Source organism: Tursiops truncatus, chromosome 16 (assembly GCF_011762595.2).
Source record: "Tursiops truncatus isolate mTurTru1 chromosome 16, mTurTru1.mat.Y, whole genome shotgun sequence".
Taxonomy (NCBI): Eukaryota; Metazoa; Chordata; class Mammalia; order Artiodactyla; family Delphinidae; genus Tursiops; species Tursiops truncatus.
Window position 1 is genome coordinate 12030730 of NC_047049.1, and position 22526 is coordinate 12053255.

At 40.9% G+C, this 22526-nt stretch overlaps 1 protein-coding gene across 3 annotated transcripts in view; it reads left to right on the plus strand.

The window, feature by feature from the left end:
• The first annotated feature begins 4130 nt into the window (after positions 1 to 4130).
• CACUL1 (CDK2 associated cullin domain 1) overlaps positions 4131 to 22526 on the plus strand; it is a 73036-nt gene continuing 54640 nt past the window's right edge. Inside the window, exon 1 of one of the 3 annotated variants that reach the window (XM_073793907.1) lies at positions 4131 to 4773. In XM_073793907.1, the coding sequence (XP_073650008.1) occupies positions 4413 to 4773 (361 nt within the window). In that variant the 5' untranslated portion in view covers positions 4131 to 4412. The remainder of the gene's footprint in view (positions 4774 to 22526) is intronic. The other 2 variants (XM_033842528.2, XM_019940084.3) reach the window with 2 other exon arrangements.

Sequence of the window (22526 nt, forward strand, 5' to 3'; positions counted from 1 at the left end):
AAATTTTTCTGTGCTAATGCCTTCATGAAATTAATAGTAAATTTAAAATGAAATAGAAATTAAAATAATTAAAATTAAAACATCATCTGTAGGTCTGTATGTTGTCTACCACAGCTTGTCTGATTCAATGAGTTCAGACTTGACCACTTAGAGGAAGCATGTACGGTCTGTGGATTTTTTCATATAATTTCTCATCTCTTCTTTCCTTTTCCTCATGTCTGAGCAATTTCATTTCTTTCTAACAATGCAAGAATTAGGATGAAAAGATGTAAAAATGGCAATAATAAGTTTGCTTTCTCTTAGGAAAAATGTATCTCTCATCATACAGATGATGTTTTAAGAGTTGACTAAAGAAAAAAGGACTATTGATATAAAATAAGATTTCAAGTAGATTTAAGGTAGTCATGCATTTATTCATTCAAAAATGTTGAACAACTCTAATGAAATATTCTGTGGGAAAGGTGACATAAAGGTATTTAAAGCCATAATAAACAAAGACTAATTCTTAATGACAAAATCTCTGTGCCATGACCTCCACCCCATTTTAACTATTTTAGATAATTAGCTACATATTTATTTTGTAATTGTCTTTCTTGATTCTAATCAGAACATACACAATTTTGATACATATATTTATTAGGGAGCTATTTATGAGGGGGAGGGAGTCGAGTGGTTGTGATGAGGTAATGTAATGGCTAGGCTTTGGGGCTTAGGTACTTGGGCCTATAATGGGCATTGCACCCATTTCAACCTCCCTACTTGACCCCAGATTTTATTCTTGTGTCCCACTCTGAGTACCAGGGGTGGGCCTCATTTTCCAGGAATAAATCCATACCCTTTCCAGTAAATGGCTCTGGAATTCAGGCGTAAATGCCATGTAGATTGGTTCAGGAATGAGTCAATGAGACATTGGAAAAGAAGTATGCTGAGGACTTCTGTGAAAGAATTTGCTTGCTCACAATAGATGTCTACCAGAAGTCATGGGTCCTCTTCTTCTGGACATTGTTGTCCAAATATGTTGGCAGCCTAAGGATGAAGCTTGCAAAAGAGGAGATCAGGTCAAATAACAAGGCAGAAAACAGAGCTGGAGATCTGACTGAACCACGCCTCACCTTTGCCCTTCCTAGACCTTATCAGTATGTTAGCCAAGGAATAGCCTTGACTTTTAAGCAATGTTTTACTTGAGATTTCTGTTTCTGGAAGCCAAAATAAATATTTCAATGTACAGAATCCCAATTTATACATTCTTAATATTGTTTTTTTTTTTTAAACTTTAAGGTTGTTTTTCTGATCATAAAAATAATACGGACTCACTGTAGAGAATATAGAAAAGATCGAAAGATACGAAGAGGATAAAAACCATCTATAAGCCTATTAGCCCTAGATAATTGCTATTGATGTTTTGAATTAGTCTTCTCTTTACATAAACAAACTTACATATATATTTTACATATATATGTATTCTGCTAAATATAGATTTTTTTATAATGGTGTGTTTAACCAATTACAGTTTAAATAAATGTCTTATATTGGTTGTTTTGGCAGTATACATGTAAAGGGTTCAGTGTTCACCAGTATGCTGGGTAAAACCCCCTGGAGTAGGGCCTTACTAGATGGAAGTTATATTGCTGTGATAGTACCAATCCCTTCAGTTCTAAATGTCTTCTAGTTTCCATCATGATTTTCTGACCCATATGTTGACTGGAAGACTAGAAATATGGGGGTTTACTAGCTGTCTGTTGGTTATTGATTCCTAACTTAACTACACAGTGGGCAGAGAATGCGGTTGCTATGATACCAGTCCTTAGACATGTTGAGAAACTTGCTTTATGACCCAGTATGTTCAATTTTTGTAATGTTTCACATATTGTTGAAAGGAAAGTATATTCTGCAGTTGCTGAGTGCGATATTCTATATGTATTCATTAAATCAAGCTTGGTAATTGTGTTGTTCAAATCCTCTAGTCCCTTAAAGATTTTCTGATCCCTTTGATCTGTGTGTTAGTTTCCTGTGGCTGCTGTTAACAAATTAGCACAAATGGGTGGCTTTAAACAACAGAAAGGTATTCTCTCCCAGTTCCAGAAACTAGAAGTCTGAAATCAAGGCACTGGCGGGGCTGCCTTCCCTCTGAAGGCTCTAGGGGAGAATTCATTCTTTGCCTCCTCTGGCTTTGGGTGGCTGTAGGCATGTGGTGTCGGAGTGTGGCTGCATCACTCCAACCTCTGCCTCCGTGGTCACGCTGCCTTCTCCTCTTCGGTTTCTGTCTCAGATCTCCTCCTCCTTTCTCTAAAGAGGACACTTGCCATTGGTTTTATGTTCCGCCTGGATAATCCAGGAAGCTCTCCTCATTGCAAGATCTTCAATTACATCTACAAAGACCTTATTTTCAAATAAAGTAACACATAGGTTCCAGGGATTAAGACACTGGAGATATCTTTTTTGGGAGCTACTATTCAACCCACTGCAATGTGATACAGAGATATGTAAAAATCACCTACTCTGATGATAGATTTCTCTTTCTTCATCTACTTCCGTCAACTTTTGCTTCATATATTTTGTGACCATATTTTTAGAGACACATTTATGACTCTCATATCTTGTGTATTGAGTGTTATCTAGGCACACCCACCCACCCACCTCAGAAGTCTATTGATGACAAACTATCAGCGGTTGTCTGAAAAAGACTATAATTTGTCTTTCCTCTTACATTCTTTACTTGCAGGGCATAGACTTCTAAGGTTGCCTTTTTTGCCTCCTCAGCATTTCACTCAGGTGTCTTTTACTTGAAAAAAATTTATTTTCATATTCCCAAAATGTCCCAGGGCCAGAAAATTAGTACGGTTCCAGGCCCAGAGAATCAAAACCGTGTGCTGATTCAAAAAATATATGCCATTAATTAATATGAGGGAGCATTGTCTGAAATTAAATCATTCTAAGTGATTGGTCAAAACATTTCATTTAGTGCAGAATATATTGGGAAAATATGTGTAGGGAAGATGAAACAAATGTGGACACTGAAGTATATCAGAGACAATTTCTCAGTGACTGAAGTGATTCTTCACTTCACACTAATTGCACATCTGTAGAAATAAAGATTCATTATTCTCGTATAATATACTGCTATTGCAGGGCTTCCCTGGTGGCGTAGTGGTTGAGAGTCCGCCTGCCGATGCAGGGGACACGGGTTCGTGCCCCCGTCCGGGAAGTTCCCACATGCCGCGGAGTGGCTGGGCCCGTGAGCCATGGCCGCTGAGCCTGCGCGTCCGGAGCCTGTGCTCCGGCAACGGGAGAGGCCACAACAATGAGAGGCCCGCGTACCGCATAAAATCTTATATATATATATAAATAGATAGATATTGCAGAGGAATCAAAAATTATAATAGAGTTACATAATCTTTCTTCCTTGTCCCTCAAGACTCTCATACATAATCTCAAATTTGTAGTTAGATTTGTGAAACAGCATGCGGAGAGTGGCATTTTTAAGTTTAAAATTTCTGGCCTCAGTGTACGGAAGAGTTAAGCAACTTTTTAAAAGTTCTTGAATAGCTCAAACACATTTATTTTTTAAGCCACTCTGCTGTCTCGGTTGTTTTCCTCGATTTTGAGGGTTTGGGTCGTGTGGGCTGAGGCTCAAGAGCAATCCTGCCAAGGGCCGCCCTGGACACTCCCACCCGTTTATTATGGCGAAGCGGAGCTTCTACTGGCCCCCTAGCGCCATGGTCAAGCAAAAGCTGGGGCTGCAAGGCCCTCTGCAGTGCGAAACCCTGTAAATTGGGTGAGCGGGAGAACAACACCGGTGAGAGGGGAAGCCTGGGGCACACCGACCGAGGGGCAGGCTTCAAGCGCGTCTTCAGTCGCCCGCTCATCTCCCCGTAGTCCTGGTAACCAAACTCTGAACGCGCGTGCGCAGCCAAACTCCCTTATCACGTGAGGCCGGGCCGGGGGCGGAGCCGACGAATGCTCCTCCGGACTGGTTGCCCAGTTCCTCTCCGCATGGGACCAGCCGAGGCGGGGCGAACCTCTGCTGTACTGCGTTGGGGTGGCTCACAGCTCCCGCCCCTTTTCGTTTAGCTTTCTCGCGGCTGGTTCCTCGCACCACGTGCCCTCCTGGCCGCTCCCCCAGCTGCCCTTTCCAGCTGCCTGTTGGAAGCTGCTGTAAAATGTCGTGACGGGCGCTGCTGCTTTACGGCTGCCTCTCCCTAAGTGGAGCCCTGGAGCGCCCACCGCCGTCAGCCCTGTCTCTACGAGTCGGCCGGGCAAGATTGAGAGACCCGGCGCGCCGCTGCCCTCCCCGCCGCGCCCTTTCCGGCCCTCGGCGATGTGAGCTCGAGGAGGCTGCGGTGCCCCCCCGGCCTGGGGTTGAGACGGGCGGCAGGTGCCTGTGAGGCGGGCGGGTGCTGGGGGCCTGCAGGATGGAGGAAAGCATGGAAGAGGAGGAGGGGGGCAGCTACGAGGCGATGATGGACGACCAGAACCACAACAACTGGGAGGCCGCCGTGGACGGCTTCCGGCAGCCCCCCCCACCCCCTCCGCCCCCCGCTTCGATCCCAGCCCCTGCCCGAGAGCCTCCGGGGGGTCAGCTGCTGGCGATGCCTGCGGTCTCCGTGGACAGGAAAGGCCCCAAGGAGGGGCTCCCGATGGGGCCACCGCCGGAGCCGAATGGGGTGATCATGATGTTGAAGAGCTGCGACGCGGCTGCCGCCGTGGCCAAGGCGGCCCCCGCCGCCACCCCCACCTCCAGCATCAACATCAACACCTCCACCTCCAAGTTCTGTGAGTACAACCTTTCGTCTGCAGCCTTGGCTTTTCTCCTTCCCACCCGGACGCCGAATCCTTCTCTCTCGGCCATCCCGCTTCCTTTGTTTCAGGCCTGGGTCTCTCCTCCCCTCCCCGCCTCCCTCCCCCGCCTCGTTTGGTGTCCGCGGCCGGCGCCGGAGCGGCCCTGGCTTCTTGTATTACCTGGCCTAAAAGAGCAGCCTGGTTACGCACACAGCCCCAAGTTCTCCTACAAACGCGAGCCGTATCATGACTGGCTATCTCTCAGCATCAGGAAGCTCTTTTCTTCTCCGTTCCCCCTTAAGTTTCACCCTCAAACGTGAAGGGAAAATAAGGCTGTCCGAGTTTCGTTAGGGAGAGGCCTTCAGTTTGTTTTTTGCAACCAGGAGAAAAAGAAATCTGGCCACTTGTGTTTCTGTGCTTTTAGCCAGTCTGCGTTAAATAAGTCAGGAATTAGAAAGTTGACCTATATCTACGCTTCGTTCTTTCCCGTCTCCAGTGCACGCCTTCTGCATCCCGATAGGGAAATGTATGAGTTGCTTCTTGAGTAACAGCAGCGCAGTGGGAGCTGCGACATCCGTTTTGAAGCTAATAATGTATAAAATTACTTTTTCAAAGTCTACACTCATAAGAATAAGCCATTCGGTATGTGTCCAAATCTAAGATTGTGTGCAATGTTGAACTTTTATGTTAGTGATCTGCCCTAACGCTCAACTGCAGGCAGAAAGATTTAAGACCAAAATCTGTTTTGTAACCGAAACTATCTCCAACCAAGGATGTTCCACAGCTAGGAAGAAAAGTGCGTTTGCTTTAAGTGGTAATTTTGGGGGCTGGTGATGGTGGAAATTGACCGTCATAGCGAGATTTTTCTCTCCTATTAATAACTGCAAGTTTTGAATGGCATCTGGTAAAGAACTGGAGATTTCATTTCTAGTTGCTAATTTTATCAAGCTGTACCAGTAATTGTCCAGTTAGCTGTGCAAAGAAAATATCTGCCTTGGTTCAGATGTATAGTCATAGCCTTACACTTTTTTTTTTTTTTTGGAACAAGCACATAATCTTATTTATTTGCCTTCAAGATACTGCTTTAGTCAGAGACATTCATATGTAGGTATGGTTGGTAAGATTTGTCTACGATTTTTTCCGTATTATGTGTACATGAAAATAATGTTTATATTGTATAATTTGTGTGTTGAAGTCTATGTAGTGAAACCAGACCTGGGACACAGTGGCAGGGTGACTTATCTAAATGCTGAAGGAAGCTTGCTTTAGTGTTTCAACCAAGTTCATTTTAAGAGTTCAAAAAACAGCATACAGCTAAGAGCAAAAATTAGTGAAATTAGGAACAAAAGAAAGATTTGCCAAACCAAAAGATTGTTTTTTGAAATTAATAAGCTAAACGGACCTCTGATTTTTTAAATGCAAATACAATAAGTGATAACTGGGAAATAGGTACAAACATGAGGTGTTTAAAAGAAGAGTTTTATGAATTGCTATCGGTTTATAAATTTGAAAGCCTAGAGGAAATGTGTAAATTCTTAGAAAACTACAAACTATGAAAGTTGGTAACAGAAGAAGTAGATAGCTTGAGCTAATAAATATTTTTTTAATTTAATTTATTTTTATTTTTGGCTGCGTTGGGTCTTTGTTGCTGCGTGTGGACTTTTCTCTTTGCGGCGAGCGGGGGCTACTCTTCGTTGCGGTGCGCGGGCTTCTCATTGCAGTGGGTTCTCTTGTTGCGGAGCACAGGCTCTAGGTGCGCAGGCTTCAGTACTTGTGGCACACGGGCTCAGTAGTTGTGGCTTGCGGGCTCTAGAGCTCAGGCTCAGTTGTTGTGGCGCATGGGCTTAGTTGCTCCACGGCATGTGGGATCTTCCCGGACCAGCGTTCGAACCCGTGTCCCCTGCATTGGCAGGCGGATTCTTAGACACTGCGCCACCAGGGAAGCCCGAGCTGACTAATAAATATCTAAAAACTGAAATAGTAAAACGTCCCCTTTCAAAAACTCTGGATGAAGATAATCTTATAATTGAGGTGCAATGAGCTTTTAAATAACAATTCCTTTTTAAAAGTTGTTCTGGGAAATAGGAAAAAGAGAGAGAGAGAGAGATGCCAAGCTCATTTTATGAAGTTAGTGAAATCTTGATTCCAAAACTAGGTAAAGTTGATATGAGAAAGTTATACATCTGTTTTCAGTTATTAGCATAAATGTAAAAATCCTACACAAAATACTAGCTCTTCAAACCCAACAATGTGTTAAAAGAATCTTGATCCATAGAGTTTGTTTTAGGAATGTAAGTGTGGTTCAACATCCATTTATCTGTTAATGTAATTTATCTTATTAGTAGACTAAAGGAGAGTATATGGGTTCATCATTCTCTCTACTTTTGTATATGTACTTGAAAATTCCCATTAAAATGTTTAAAAAAAATAGACTAAAGGGAGAGAATTCATCATTATTTCGATACCATAAAATTATTTGATAAGATGCAGCACCCATATATGATAAAAACTCTTGGCAAGCTTGGAACGCAGGATAACTGAATGATGGTCATTACCAAAAACCTACAGCAAATAATAATAATACTTAACAGAGAAATTTCAGATACATTTACTTTAAGGTCAGTAACAAGGGACTTCCTTGGTGGTCCAGTGGTTAAGACTAAGCGCTTCCACTGCAGTGGGCACAGGTTCAAACCCTGGTTGGGGAGCTAATCCTGCATGTGGCACGGCAAAAAAATAAATAAAAAGATCAGTAACAAGATAAGGATGCCCTCTGTCATTGTTACTGTTTAACATAAGAAAGGTTCTGACGAACACTACAGGGGGAAAAAATTAAAAGTATAAGAAGGGAAGCAATAAAACTCATTATTTGCAGATAATATCACTTATCTAGAAGAACCATTAGAATCAAGAGAAGCTATTAGAACTAGTAAGAGTTTAGCAAGGTTACTGGACTTAAGATCACCCTACAAAAGTTAGTAGCATTTACTACACTAGCAATAACCAATTAGTAAAGGTAATCAAAAGTAAATATTGTAGGGCTTCCCTGATGGCACAATGGTTAAGAATCCGCCTGCCAATGCAGGGGACACGGGTTCAAGCCTTGGTCTGGGAAGATCCCACATGCTGTGGAGCTGCTAAGCCCGTGCACCACAACTACTGAGCCTGCACTCTAGAGCCCGCAAGCCACAACTACTGAGCCCACGCGCTGCGGCTACTGAAGCCCGCATGCCTAGAGCCTGTGCTCCACAACAAGAGAAGCCACCGCAAGGAAGAGTAGCCCCTACTCAACGCAACTAGAGAAAGCCCGCGCGCTGCAACAAAGACCCAACACAGCCAAAAATAAATAAAATAAATAAATTTTTTTTAAAAAGTAAATATTGTATACAATAATAGCAAGAAAACTATAGTCTCTAGGAATTACTCTAAGTACATAAGATCTTTAAGGAGAGAACTTTAATAAGGAGCTAGAAGAGGACCTAAATAAATGGGAAAACTTTCCATGCTTTTGGGATTGGATTACTTATTGTTGTAAGGAAGTCAGTTTTCTCCATTTTAATCTATAAATTTGATTAAACTGCCGTCAAAATTCCAGTTGGTTTGTCTGACAAACTCAGTAACCTGATCTAAAATTTATATGGCAGGTGGGATAAAGTCTGTGAATAGCTAAATCAGTCTTAAAGTTTTGCTTTCGTGGGGGCTTGCCTTACCAGAGGTTAAGATACTGTTTCAAAACTATAGTAATAAAAACTAGTATAAGTGCAAGAACCTAAAAAATACACTGGGGGAACAAATTGGAGAGCAGAGACTTACCTATATGTTCAGGAACTTAAGATAAAGGTGGTATCATAAATCATCAGAGAAAGGAGTCATGTTGCTAGGAAGAGTGGCTTACTTTATGGAGAAAAACCTACCACCACAGATGGGATGAACTATGGATAATTAAAGATCTAAATGTGAAAGGAAAAGTTATAAAATTAATGGAAGACAATGTTGAAGAAGCTCTTTCCCTAGGGAAAGTTTTATCTCAAAACTTACAAAGGTGAAAAAGTAATGACTTTGATTATATAAAAATTAAAGGTTTTCATTCAGTGACAGACAGATGAAAGAATTAGGGAAGATATTTGCAGTGCCCAAAATTGCCAAGGGATTTAGCCTTGAATTTATTCAGCTTTTGTTTGTCCCCAAAAGCATTTTACCTTCATTTTCTAAGGATATTTTTGCTGGATATAGAATTCTAGATTGATAATCTTGTTTTGTTTTTGTTTTTCCTTTCAATACTTTAAAGATGTCTTTCCGTTGTCTTCTGGCCTGCATTATTTCTTTTAATAAATGTCTGAATATTCTTATCTTTGTTCCTCTCTAGTAGTGTGTCCTTTTTTTCTGGCTGCTTTTAAGATTTTCACTTTATCTTTCACTAAATCAAATTTAATTTGATTGTGATATTCCTTGTGGTAGAGTTTTCTGTAGGCTTATTCTTGTTAGTGTCCTTTGAGCTTCTTGGATTTGTGGGGTTCTAGAATTTGTCAAATCTGGAACATTATCATTCATTTTATATTTTTTCAGAATTACTGCCCCATGCCCCTCAGTTGCATATATGTTATGCCACTTGTTATTGTACACTAAATCACTGAGGCTCTGTTCATTATCTTTTTCAGCTTTTTCACCCCCCTCTGCTTCAGTTTAGATAGTTTCTATTGCTGTGTTGTCTCTGGTGTCTAATCTGTTGTTAATTCAGCAAGAGTTCCAACTGTTTTTAACATAGACTGTCATTGAGTCCAGGTTTCAGTCAGTTAACTGAGCGAATTGTTATAACCATATCTGGTTTCTTGAGATACTGCAGTGAATGAAGAATCTTCAGTAAGTGTATTCCTTTTGATAACTTAAGTCTTACCTAAAGTTCTGTTTCAGTCTTTAGAATTCTTAATGTCTTCTGAGAGTCCACAGTGGTGTACCTCAGAGATATTATGGGTTCTGTTCTAGACCACTGCAGTAAAGTGAATATCACAATAAAGTGAATCACACGAATTTTTTCATTTCCCAGTGCGTATAAAAGTTATGTTTACAGTATAGTATAGTCTGTTAAGTGTGCAATAGCATTATGCCTAAAAAAAAATTGAACATATCTTAATTGAAAAATACTTTATTGCTAAAAAATGCTAAATATCATCTGAGCCTTTAGCAAATCATAATCTTTTCGCTGGTAGAGGGTTTGAAATATTGCGAGAATTACCAAAATGTGACAGAGATGCAAAGTGAGCAAATGCTGTTGGAAAAATGGCGCCGATAGACTTGCTAGACTCAGAGTTGCCACAAAACTTCAATTTGTAAAAAGCGCAGTATCTGCAGAGTACAATAAAATGAGGTATGCCTGTAGTTCTTTAGGAATGAAGGCTGGCTCCTGTTTGTTTAGATTTGGTGCTCCTTCCCCTGGGAAATTTGATTTATAATAGTTGGAGGTTTAGAGGCGGTGAGAGCTGCTTGGAGTAAGGCATGAGGAGAATCTGCATTCCCTTGCAAGGCTCCAGTCAGTATTACAGCAAGGGAGCAGGGGCTTCAGTCAAGTAAAGATTAGCCTCATATTGGGTGGGAGGGGTGCTTCTCAGGTAGGGAAGGCTCAGTGAGTTTTGTGAGGTCAGGGTTCTCAGATTGATCAAACTCCACCCCATTTCAGGCCTCAGGGTCTTATCATTTCACAATCAGTGCCCTAACTTTTACTTAAGAGATTGTTTTCATATGGTAATTCTGTAACTTGCAGAATCACTCTTTGATTTTTGGCTATATCAACCCTATACCTATAAGAATTAAGAGGTTCTTTTATGCATTCATGGATGCTCTTCTGTCCTCTGTTTATTGAGTTAATCATTTTCTTAAAGCTTTCACCTGTCCTCAGAATCAGCCCACTCCACAGTCCTTGTCTTTCTTATTTCCATCATAATGCACTTAGCAGTCTGCCATGCTGTTTTCTTCAAGAAGAACTTTATTCCAGGTATCTACAGGTGGTAAGTAATTCTTTGCTGCTACATGCCATGTACTATTAGTATTATGTTATCTAATGGTGGCAATGTCATCATTGCCTTTAAATCCAACTAGATTGGAAAACCAAAGCCAGGTTCCTAGCTTTTAAGAGTCTGTGTCCTGTAACTACTCTGGTACCAAATACTTTAATCAGTCAGTTCAGTGCAAGAAAATACTCTAGGTATCTAAAGCAGCAGGAGATCTAATAGAAATTGGGTCCACTGTAAATTGTCGGAAAGGTCAGAGGTATGAAGTCAGTGAGGCTGCTCGCCTAAAGCTGCATTCCAGAGGACAGGCTGCTGCTTCTGCTGCCACCACCGCCATTCTTACATCGTCACACTTGCCTCGCTCATCCTTGAAGTTGGTGACCAGACACGAACTTGGAGTTCGGCTGCCACAAATTCTGACGTCTCTAACCTTACTTGCCAGAACCACCGGCAGCAATAATCTGTCCTTTGCCTCCCTTTGGCCTTCCAAATCTCATTCAGATGTATCTCATTGATGGAATGTAATTTGGGAAGTGTAATCACTTAGTTCAGTTTTTCATTGCACATTAGTCAGCTTGATAATTACCCCCAAATTTCAGGAGCTTATGGACCAACAAAGGCTTATTTCTTGCTCATGTTGTGTTAGTGGCTGACGGTTGTGGCTTTTCATGTCATCTCATTCTGAAGCGCAGCTCTTTTCTGGGTCCTGTCACTCTTGGCAGAGACAAAGAGAAGAGAGTGGACAGCAACACACAATGGCTTTTAAAGCCTCTGCTCAGATGTAGCATATGTCACATCTGTTTGTATTCCAGATATATTAAACAGGCTAGAATGGTTCCCTGTCTGAATGTGTTGGGGCAGGTGGGACTGGAGCGTGAGGATAAAAGGCACTGAATGGCTAGATGGAAGGGGGGTGGGGTGGGATCTTGCCTTGACTGATGGTACTGTGCCATGATCTCAGGATAATTATGAATCCACTGCACCAAAAGCTTCTCCAGATGAATAAAAGCTTCACAGTATTTTTTAATTGAACTCAATGAAATTATTCTTTTCTTTAAATTAATGACTCAGAAGTATGTTAAAATTGACTTTTGAATTTAGTGAAAGTGTTAACTGACTTTAGTGAATCCTAAATAAAGTCGCTCTACTTGATCAGGTCCTACCTGCGTTTCCAGATTGGTTGATTCTTTTACAAGTGAATCAGTTAATGTATTCAGGCCTTAAAATATGCACTGTTCGCAGCATCCGTGGTGGTTATTTGGTATCTTCTTGCCTTCCAGCTTAGTGGAGTTGTGCTGCAGCAAGCATCACTGTGGTATCGATCGATTGTCCAAATTTCAGGATCTCATTGGGGATCTTGTCTTGCCGTTTTTTGACATGAATTGCACAAAGTGACAGTGATGAAACTGTAAGAGAAAGCCATTGTAATGTTTATGTAAGGCCCAGTCCCAAATCCCTAAAGAAAATGAATGCTGTTCACTTTCTCTTTAAACTGTAACTCTGTAAGCCGCAGACCGTATATAATCACGTTGTGAACTGTTAAATGCTATATAAAAAATGATTGTGGATATTCTTTTATAATATGCCTTGGCAGGGAAAACTGGCCTTCCATTTTCCTTCCTACTTTTGTAGTTGTTTGCCTATTAACCTCTGTAGTTAAGAGTATAGATAAGTAATTTGTAGTTGCAGGTGTGCTGACTAGAATGGCATTTTATCCAAACAGATATTTATTTATCGTCTTCTGTACGCCAAGGTAATATTTGAGACAGAGTTTAGTGTGGTGGTTGATGGACAGATGATTGTGATACATTATAATTAAGTGCTGTGGTAAAGTTATGTATGTACATGGTAGCATAGACGGAAAAAGAATCTTTGAAAATGAATAAAAGTTTGTTAGGAGGACTGAGGTGGCAGGGTTGGGCTTGAAGAGACTTCCTTTGCAGAGGGAGAAGCCTGTGTGGAAGACCCAGAGTTGAAATTATTGTAGGAACATAGGGTGTGAGGAGGGAGTGGCACAAATTAAACCTAGATCGATAGAAAGGTCTAGATGCGAAGGGCATGCTAGGTTAGAGATGGGATTTTCTTCTGCAGGAATAGGGACCACTGAAGTATATTAAGGGAGTCAACTTGGTAAAATTTGTCTTAGCGTGTTAATATAGATTAGAAAGGAGAGAGAATGGAGGCAGAGAGACTGGTTAGGGGGTTTAATTATTGTAGTCTAGGCAAGAGATGACAGCCTGAACAAATAAAGCATTGGAAGAGAGGTGGTTTCCGACTTTGGAAACATTTGGGGACTACAGTCTTTAAAATTTGGGTGGGAAGAAGGGAGGATAAGGATATGGTAGGCGTATAGGTAGGGGTGTGTATGTGTCTTTTTTAAGTTGTCTGTGGAACATTTGGGTGGAGAGGTCCAGTAGGCAGTGGGTAAGCTGAGCTTTCTCATTTCATGCACTTTAGAATATTGGAAGTGCTGAAACAAAAATTTAGTTTCACCAGATTTGTTTTTACCTTTCTGAGGATTTGAGTTTCACCAAACTCTTTGGTCTTAGAACAGAACAGCACAGAACTTTGCTTTTATATAGGCTTATACTTTAAAAACTTAAAACTGTATGAAAAGATATATAATGAAAATCAGTGATTCCTTCCTTTGTTCCTTCCCATTCCTGGACCTGTGACCCAGAGTCAATTATTTTTAATTCATTTAGTTGTCTCTTCTGGTATTTATCCACACATTTCAATGTGTTAATATTGTTATTAATTAATTAGTTTTATATTACCTGTTGACCTGTTATTTCCACGATGTTTTAGTTCTCTTATACCTCTACACACCTTACCTCTTTAATTCTTTAAATAACACAATTTTTGGTTCAAAATAAACCATATTTACATTACAACTAAATAATCACTGAAGGGCCAGGAGTGTACTCAGATTACATTTTCTTTCACATCAAACTCTGCTATTAAGTTGCCTTGTTTATACTTGCATAGTTTTTGAAAAACTGATTCTTAAAGTTTTTCAACATCTTTATCACATCCACCATATACCTGTCACTGGTGTTTTTGAAATGCTCAGTTAATCAGTATTTCCTTTTTGTCTGCTTGTGGAGCTGTTAATCTTCTTGTTCCTGTTTATTTCTTAGGGCCCACAGTTGCCACTCATGGACTTCCCAACAGGTGGAATGATTGTTACTTGATGTCTTCCTTTTTATTTATTTATTTATTAAAAGTTTTGTTAAAATATAGTTGATGTACAGTATTATGTTAGCTTCAGGTGTACTGCATAGTGATTTGACATTTGCATACATCATGAAATGTTCATCACAATAAATCTAGTAACCGTCTCTCCCCATACAAAGTTATTACAATATTATTGACCATGTATCTTAAGCTGTATATATGGTACAACATATATACATATGTGATTGTTTTCAGTTGATGATCTCTTAGGTTTGAATGCCTTCTAACAGCGATACATTTTTATTCCCCCCATCATGTTGAATGTTTTTGATGTTGTATTTTCCATCTTTTTGTTTTGTATATCCCTTAACTATTTATTGTGGTTTTAGATGATTTTACTACTTTTGTCTTTTAACCTTCCTACTAACTTTATAAGTGGCTGATCTACTACCTTTACTATATGTTCGTCTTTACTAGTGAAATTTTTCCTTTCATAATTTTCATATTTTGAGTTGTGGCCTTTTCTGCTTGGAGAACCCCTTTATCATTTCTTGTAAAGCTGGTTTAGTAGCGCTGACCTCTTAGCTTTTGCTTGTCTGTAAAACTCTTTATCTCACCTTCGAATCTGAATGATAACCTTGTCAGGTAGAGTATTTTTGGTTTTAAGTTTTTTCTTTCATCACTTTGCAAATATCATGCCATTCACTTCTGGCCTGCAAAGTTCCTGCTGAGAAGTCAGCTGTGAGTCTTTATGGGAGTTCCCTTGTATGTAACTAGTTGCTTTTCTCTTCTGCTTTTAAGATTCTTTCTTTAATTTTGCAATTTCAATTATTATGTGTCTTAGCGTGGACTTTTTTCAGTTCAACTTGTTTGGGAGTCTCTGTGCTTCTTGGAATTGGATGTCTGTTTCCTTCCCCAGGATAGGGAAGATTTTAGCTACTGTTTCTTCAAACAAGTTCTTTGCGCCTTTCTTCTCCTTCTGAGACCCCGTAAAGTTAGTATGCTTGATGTTGTACCAGAGGTCTCTTAAACTATCCTCATTTTTTAAAATTATTTTTTCTCTTTTTCTGTTCAACTTGGGTGATTTCTACTACTGTCTTCCAGATCACAGTCTGTTACTCTGTGTCATCTAATCTACTGTTGATTCCTTTTAGTGTAATTTTAATTTTAGTTAGTTGTATTCTTCAGCTCTGTTTGGTTCTCAGGATTTTCCAGCTCTTTGTTGACATTCTCACCATGTTCATCCATTCTTCTGGGCTAGGGAGCATCTTTATGATCATTACCTTGATCTCTTTGTTGAGTAGATTGCCTGTCTCCACTTCGTTTAGTTCTTTTTCTGAGGTTTTGTCTTGTTTCTTTGTTTGGGACATGTTCCTCTGTCTGCTCATTTGGCCCAGTTTTCTGTGTTAGGTTGGTTACATTTCCCAATTTTAGAGAAGTGGCCTTATGTAGGAGACATCCAGTGGGTCCCAGTAGCACACTCCCTTCTGGTCACCAGAGCTATATGCTCAAGGGGTGCCCCCGTAGGGCTGCCTGTGCCCTTCTTTCATGGCAGGACTGCTACGGTGGGTGTGCTGGTAGGCGGGGCTGGCCCCCAGCCTGACTGTGAGGCCCTGCCTCATGCAGTGGCTGCCGGGCTGCTGGAGGGCAGGGTAGGCTTCCCAGCTGTCTGCCTGGCCCTGGGGCTGGGGCTGGCCTGTTGGTGGGCGGGTAAGCCCCCAGTGCCAATAAGCTAGGGGGAGGGTTCCAAAATGTCACTTGCCAGTGCTGTGTTATCTTGGTAGAACGAACTGCCCAAAATGGCTACTGCCAGCATCTCCATCCCCAGGGGGAGTTCCAGTTGCCTCCTGAGGAGGCTCTCCAGGATCAGCAAACGGGTCTCACCCAGGCTGCTTTCAATTTACTGCCTCTGTGCTGAGATTTGAAGTGTGTGAGATTTAACGTATGCCCTTTAAGAGCAGAGTCTTTTTCCTACAGCTCTCTGGCTCTCCTGGACATAAGCCCTGCTGGTTTTCAAAGTCAGATGTTCTGGGGGCTCATCTTTCTGATGCAGGAACCCTGGGCAGGGGAGCCTGATGTGGGGCTCAGAAAGAATCCTCGCTCCTTGGGGAGAACCTCTTTGATTGTGATATTCCTCCCATTCGTGGATCGCTGACCTGGAGTTGTGAGTCCTGACAATACCGCGTCTCACCCCCTCTTACTCAGCTCATTGTGGTTCCTTGTTTAGGTATGCAGTTGTGGAATATCTTTTCTGCTAGTTTTTAGGCCGTTGTCATAGATAGTTGCTCTGTAAGTAGCTGTAATTTTGGTGTATCCGTGGGAGGAGGAGTGAGTTCAGGGTTTTCCTACTCTGCCGTCTTGGCCACCTCACTTCATGTCTTTCTTTTTACTGGTGTGTTCCCATGTATGTGTGTGTATGTACAGAACATATCTGCTGGCAGTCTGTTGGGAAAATGTGTATGGATAATAATATCAGGTCTTGAATATATAAAAATGCTCACTTGATTGACTGTTTGGGTATAGAATTCTTACCTAAATGATTTTTTTTTAAATTTTATTTATTTTGTGGCTGCATTGGGTCTTCGTTGCTGTGCATTGCAGCGAGTGGGGACCACTCTTCACTGCGGTGCGCAGGCCTCTCACTGCGTTGGCTTCTCTTGTTGTGGAGCACTGGCTCTAGGCACGCAGGCTTCAGTAGTTGTGGGACATGGGCTCAGTAGTTGTAGCTCCCGGGCTCCAGAGCGCAGGCTCACTAGTTGCAGTGTACGGGCTTAGTTGCTCTGCAGCATGTGGAATCCTCCTGGACCAGGGCTCGGACCCGTGTCCCCTGCATTGGCAGGCGGATTCTCAATTGCTGCGCTACCAGGGGAGCCCCCTAAGTAATTTTTAAAGTGTTGCTTCATTGACTTCAAGCTTGCAGTGTTACAGTGGAGAATTCAGGTGCCATTTTTATTCTTGTTATTTTGCGTGTGGTCTTTTTTTCCCTTTGGAAAATTATTGGGATGTTTTCTTAGGTAAATGAGTCAGTGTTTTTCTCCCTTTACATTTTCTCTCTTCTCCCTTTTCTCTGGAATTATTGGTAGTCAAATGTTGAATTTCCTGTTTTGATCTTCTAAGTCTGTTAACTATTTTTTAGTATATTTTATTACTCTTAATGTTCTAGGAGAGTTTCTAGGTGTTTACTTTTTTCTTTTCGATTTTTTTATGATAAAGGCATTTATGATGAGATAAATGCTTTTATTTATTCATTCATTCATTCATTCATTTATGGCTGTGTTGGGTCTTCATTGCTGCATGCGGGGTTTCTCTAGTTGCAGCGAGCAGGGGCTACTCTTTGTTGTGGTGTGCAGGCTTCTCATTGCGCCGGCTTCTCCCGCTTCAGAGCATGGGCTCTATGATGCGCGGACTTCAGTAGTTGTAGCACATGGGTTTGGCTGCTCTGTGGCATGTGGGATCTTCCTGGACCAGGGCTCGAACCCGTGTCTCCTGCATTGGTAGACAGATTCCCAACCACTGCGCCACCAGGGAAGCCCTTCTTTTGGATTTTTAACAATGGCTATATTTTTAATTTTAAGAGCATTTGGAATTCTCCTTTTTCATTACTGTTACTAATTTTTATCTTCTCAGCATAGTAATTATAGGTTTTTTAAAAAGTTTTCTTTTGTTCTTTTAGTTCTTTGCTTTTATCTTTGCAGTTTTTGTTTGTTTTGATCTCTGATGTCTGAGACTTTGCAAATATTCGTGATCCTTAGCTGTCTATTCGTATTTAAAAGTGAAAAAGGCTAATTGGTAGTTCAGTGTTTACAAGGGACCTTGCCAAGTGTAAGTGTTGGGCTTCACTTCGGGTTAATTGAATGCAAAGCTGCTATTCTTGGGGAACTGCCAAATAGTATGTGAATGTCTTTTCTCTGGGGCTGTTCCGTTTCTCTAGGGAAGGATCTTCTTCCTTTCTGGGAGAATGGTAGGGTTGGGTAGGTGGGGCAGGAAGTAAAGACACTTCTCCTGGCCGATGGCATTCTAGAATTAAAGAAAAGGAGCAGGGTTAGATGTTTGAACATTTCTTATTTTGACTTTTGACTTGACTTAAATCTGCCAGCCCTGTGCTTCCCACACATCCACACACCCACCCGCCACGTATCTGTCCTGGAGTCCCAAGCTTTTACCTTTCAGTTTCTGTGCAGGATAACTCTTCTCTTTTTTACTGTTTAGTCTACAGACTTGCAACCAATCTTCACCCTTCCCACTCCAGCCACCAGCTCTCTGCCTCTAAACCTCGCTCATTGTATCCTGTCCTTAGGTCCTGAATTTCTCAGGGTCCTGCAGGGCAAGATTAGCTCACTATTGGTGTTTCCACCTCAGCACACACTGACTTATGCTGCTACTTCAGAGTTACTTTCCTGGTCTTAATGCCATGGAGAGTTTGACTTGTTTAAGTCTTGCAGGAAAAACAGAATTTTAGAACTACGGCAGATGTGCAGTCAGCATGGTTTGTACATATGTAATCACAATTGAGCAGATACTTTCTAGTTGAGTATTGTGAGATTCTGGATTAGTTGGAGTTGGAGCCATAATGGATGTTTTGATAGCACTTGACCTTTTCATATATGTACTTTCATAACATGTTCATAGTGAGAACTGTGTCACAGGCTCAAATGTGATGTTGTAATTGTAGAATAATGTTGTGCAGTAACTATTCTAAAGTAATGTATTGATAGATTTCAATCTTGCTGGTAGGTCACTGCAGCTACTTTCTAAGATAGTAGTGATGAAGGAAGTTTCTACTGTTCTGTTTTTTCTTCAATTTGAGAAATGTGTCATTTCTAAGCAGTAGAACAACAGTGGAGTGTGTTTTCTGTACAAGTTTTACAGTGCTTGGGGGAAAGAAACATGTCATTTGAAAGAAGGCAAAGCAGGTTATATGGTTTCATATATTTAGTATGTTATAAGCCTTATCTGGACCAAAATGTTATCTAGTTATTTGTTTATATAAATGTAACTTACCCTAAACCCCAAACCCTATAACTTAGAAACTTCCCAAACACATGCAATTTAGAACTTAAAACTTAGAAACTCCCCATAGAGCATATAACTTTTAAAAGTTTTTAGCTTACTTCAGAAACAGTTGCTTCATTAGGACTTGACATTAGCTATATCATCTTTTACTGGCGAGTCAAAATATACCCAAGTAGCTGGCACAGCTTTTGTTTTTTTCCTCCTAATATGGAAAAGGATCTTTAAAGGATTTGGTCACCTCTATTACTATTTTTTTCCCAACTTGGCAGTTCTCTTAGGAGCAGCTAAGTGTTACTTTTTCCTTTGCCAGGATCAAATTATTTTCCTTTTGAGAGAAATAAGTAACAGAGATTTTGTTTTTTTTAAATAAATAGTAAGACTCCATTTATTTGTTAGACTACACAGCCTTCTTCTGATTCTGATTCTCTTCCACTCTGATCTTTTTCTTTATTCCCAAAGGCTTCTCCCCATTCTGCAGGCTTTGTTCTTGGCCTTCAGCTTCTCTCTGTCCATTACTTGAAAGATTTCAGACATCCCCTTGTGCTGGAGGAAGAATAATATTCTACCAGGTGGTAATGTTTTGGACCACACAGATTTACAAGATTGTTATGGGCTTGCTGTGACAACAAGAAGTCGTAATTTTTCTCTTAGAGCACGTACCCTAGCCAGAGTTAAAAGGAAGGCCCAGAGCTTTTTTCTACTAGTCCATCTGTCAGATTATCTAATTGTAATTAGTTACAATTAATCTGAAAGGTCACTATGTTTGAGACACAATTTAGCCTGTTTAATTGGGCTTAATCATTTATTTCATAATTGCCAATACTGTATTCTTCTTAAGGAGCCAGTTCTTAATGAAAGTGGCCTTTTTGGTGGGGAGAAGGGACATGGAAGAGTAGAACTTTAATGCTTTTCGAACATAAAACAGTTCCTAGCTGCCCTTTAATTTTTTTTCTGTGCTACATTTACACCTTTGACTCTCCAGTTCGAGTTTTTCGGAACCAACAACCATGTGCTAGCAATGGAGAACAGAGGAGCACCTGTGACCCTTGGCTGTCCTGAGCTTGAATAGGAGCATCAGGCAGTGGTTCTCAAAGTAGCCGGCATAAGAATCACCTGGAGGGGGCTTCCCTGGTAGCGCAGTGGTTGAGAGTCCGCCTGCGGATGAAGTGGGACACGGGTTCGTGCCCCGGTCCGGGAAGATCCCACATGCCATGGAGCGGCTGGGCCTGTGAGCCGTGGCCGCTGAGCCTGCGCGTCTGGAGCCTGTGCTCTGCAACGGGAGAGGCCTGCGTACAGCAAAAAAAGAAAAAAAAAAAGAATCACCTGGAAGGCTCAAATGGATTTCTGTATCATGTGTTACACGCTCCCCACTTTTCTGACTCCCTAAGTCTGGGTTGGGGCCTGGCAGGTTGCATTTACATTAAGTTAACAAGTTTCCAGGTGATGCTGATGCTGCCCTGGTATCAGATTTTGAGAGCCACTGATAGTAGGTAGTGGCCAGTCTTTGCAGTAGACCAAGAATGAATTAATAATACCTGCTATAGTTTCTGAATATATCCTCCCCTTACAAACAAATAACAAGAAAAAAAACTCAAAAGGAATATCTGGTAGGGCTTACCTGGTTTGCTTTAGCCTGTGTGAAACCAAATGCACTTCAATTTTTAATTCCAGAGCTACTAATAAGTAGTATGCCTTGGACTTTTTATATTAAACATTTATTTTGACTTCCATTAAATTAATTTACTTCACATACATTATTGAATACCTATCATATGATAGTTTGGAGCTGGGGCTCTAGCGCTGAGTTCCTTCTCCAAGGGGCTTATGTGTAGTTTGAGGAAGATTGATAATAAACACGTAATGTGTCAAGTGTTGATAAGTTACTTGGATAACAAAGTATGAGAGTTGAACATATTTATTCCTGCCTGGTATGAATTACATATCCCTAATAGTTTCTCATTTATTAGCAATCTGATAGTATTTCCTGAACCTTAGATTCCAGCTATTCCATGTGTTTTAGATTTTATTTCACTTTATTTTAGTAAAGGTCAGTTGTAGTACTTTCTCAATAGAACTGAGGCTGTGTGAGCTTGTTATCTTAAGAGTTTCAAGGTTTAAGCCTTGTGGCGTGATGTTATGAGGGCAACCTGAGGGTTTTTACATTTTGTGAACTTGAATGTCTCTAGAGGGCATATGAATTCTCCAGCTCATTGAAATGCTCACTGCTCTTTTTTATTCTTATACCAGGCCTGTTTTACTCACTTATGTTAATGGCCTGGGCCTTGTAGGCATTTGAGTTTAGAATACCTTCTTTAAACAGTTTAAAAAATAGTGCACTTTTTTCAAGCTGGAAAATCTAACCTAGGTAAAATGTAGTTATTTAATGGTAATTTCATTTTTGTTTAGGTCCCATGTTTCATATTTTTTTTGGTTAGTCTGAACTTTTTTGTGGGCAAAGTTGAAAGCGATTGATTACATTTCTCTAGCTAGAGGATCTAGTTTTAGAATTCAGGACTGCACGCACGCACACACACATACACACACTTTGAGGCTGTGCATGTCAAATGTTGGATAAACCAAACAGCTGATATATTTTGTTTGTTTTAAGTCAGATTGGATTGAGATTAGCAAGAAATTCAATATCTTAACATTTTCTGGATTGTCATTTTAAGTGTTGACCACAGATTGGTATGAAAAACCTTCCTAATCTTTGGTTAAGTGTATGAATACCAACTAGTGCTCGTTCTTCGAACTCCCTGTAGCTCTGCAGATGCTCCTCTGTGTTCTGCTTTCCTTTGCTACTGTGGTGAAGATTGGGTGGCTCCTGAGAAGAAAGTCATGTTAGCCAGTGTCTTAGTCTGTTCATGCTGCTGTACCAGACTATCATAGACTGGGTGGCTTATTTATCTCACGCTTTTGGAGGATGAGAAGTCTAAGATCAAGGCGCTGGCAGATTCAGAGTCTGGTGAGAGAGCCTGCTTCCTGGTTCATAGAAGGCCATCTTCTCACTGGGTCCTCACATGGCAGAAGCGGTGAGGGAGTTCTCCAGAGACTCTAAATCCATTCATGTGAGGGCTCCGCCCCCATGACCTAAAAACCTCCCAAAGGCTCCACCTCCTAATGCCATCACATTGGGGGTTAGTGTTTCAACACATGAGTCTTGGGGGGACACAAACATTCACTCCGTAATAGCTAGCATGTAAGTGAATTGGTTTTCTGTTGTTTTTCAAGCAAAATATATGTGGAAATATAGCTTCTTTTAGGATTTAAGATTTTCTACTGTGACTTGTGCCTTTTTCGTTTTGGTTTGAAAGTCTGTTTTCAAAGATATTTAAAACCAGAGCAGTTTTTGTTTTTTTTTTTAATGCCACATGAAAGACCTGAGAGGCATCAGAAATCATTGCTTCTGTGGAACTTCATTCTGTCCTTGCAGCTGCGGGACTTCACATCTTAGGTTCTTTTTCCTCTGTCACATCTTTGACTTGGAGATTTGCCAAAGTGAAACGTGTGCTTGGGAAGCAGGTGTCTCCCCAGCCGCAGCGCAGGGTGGAG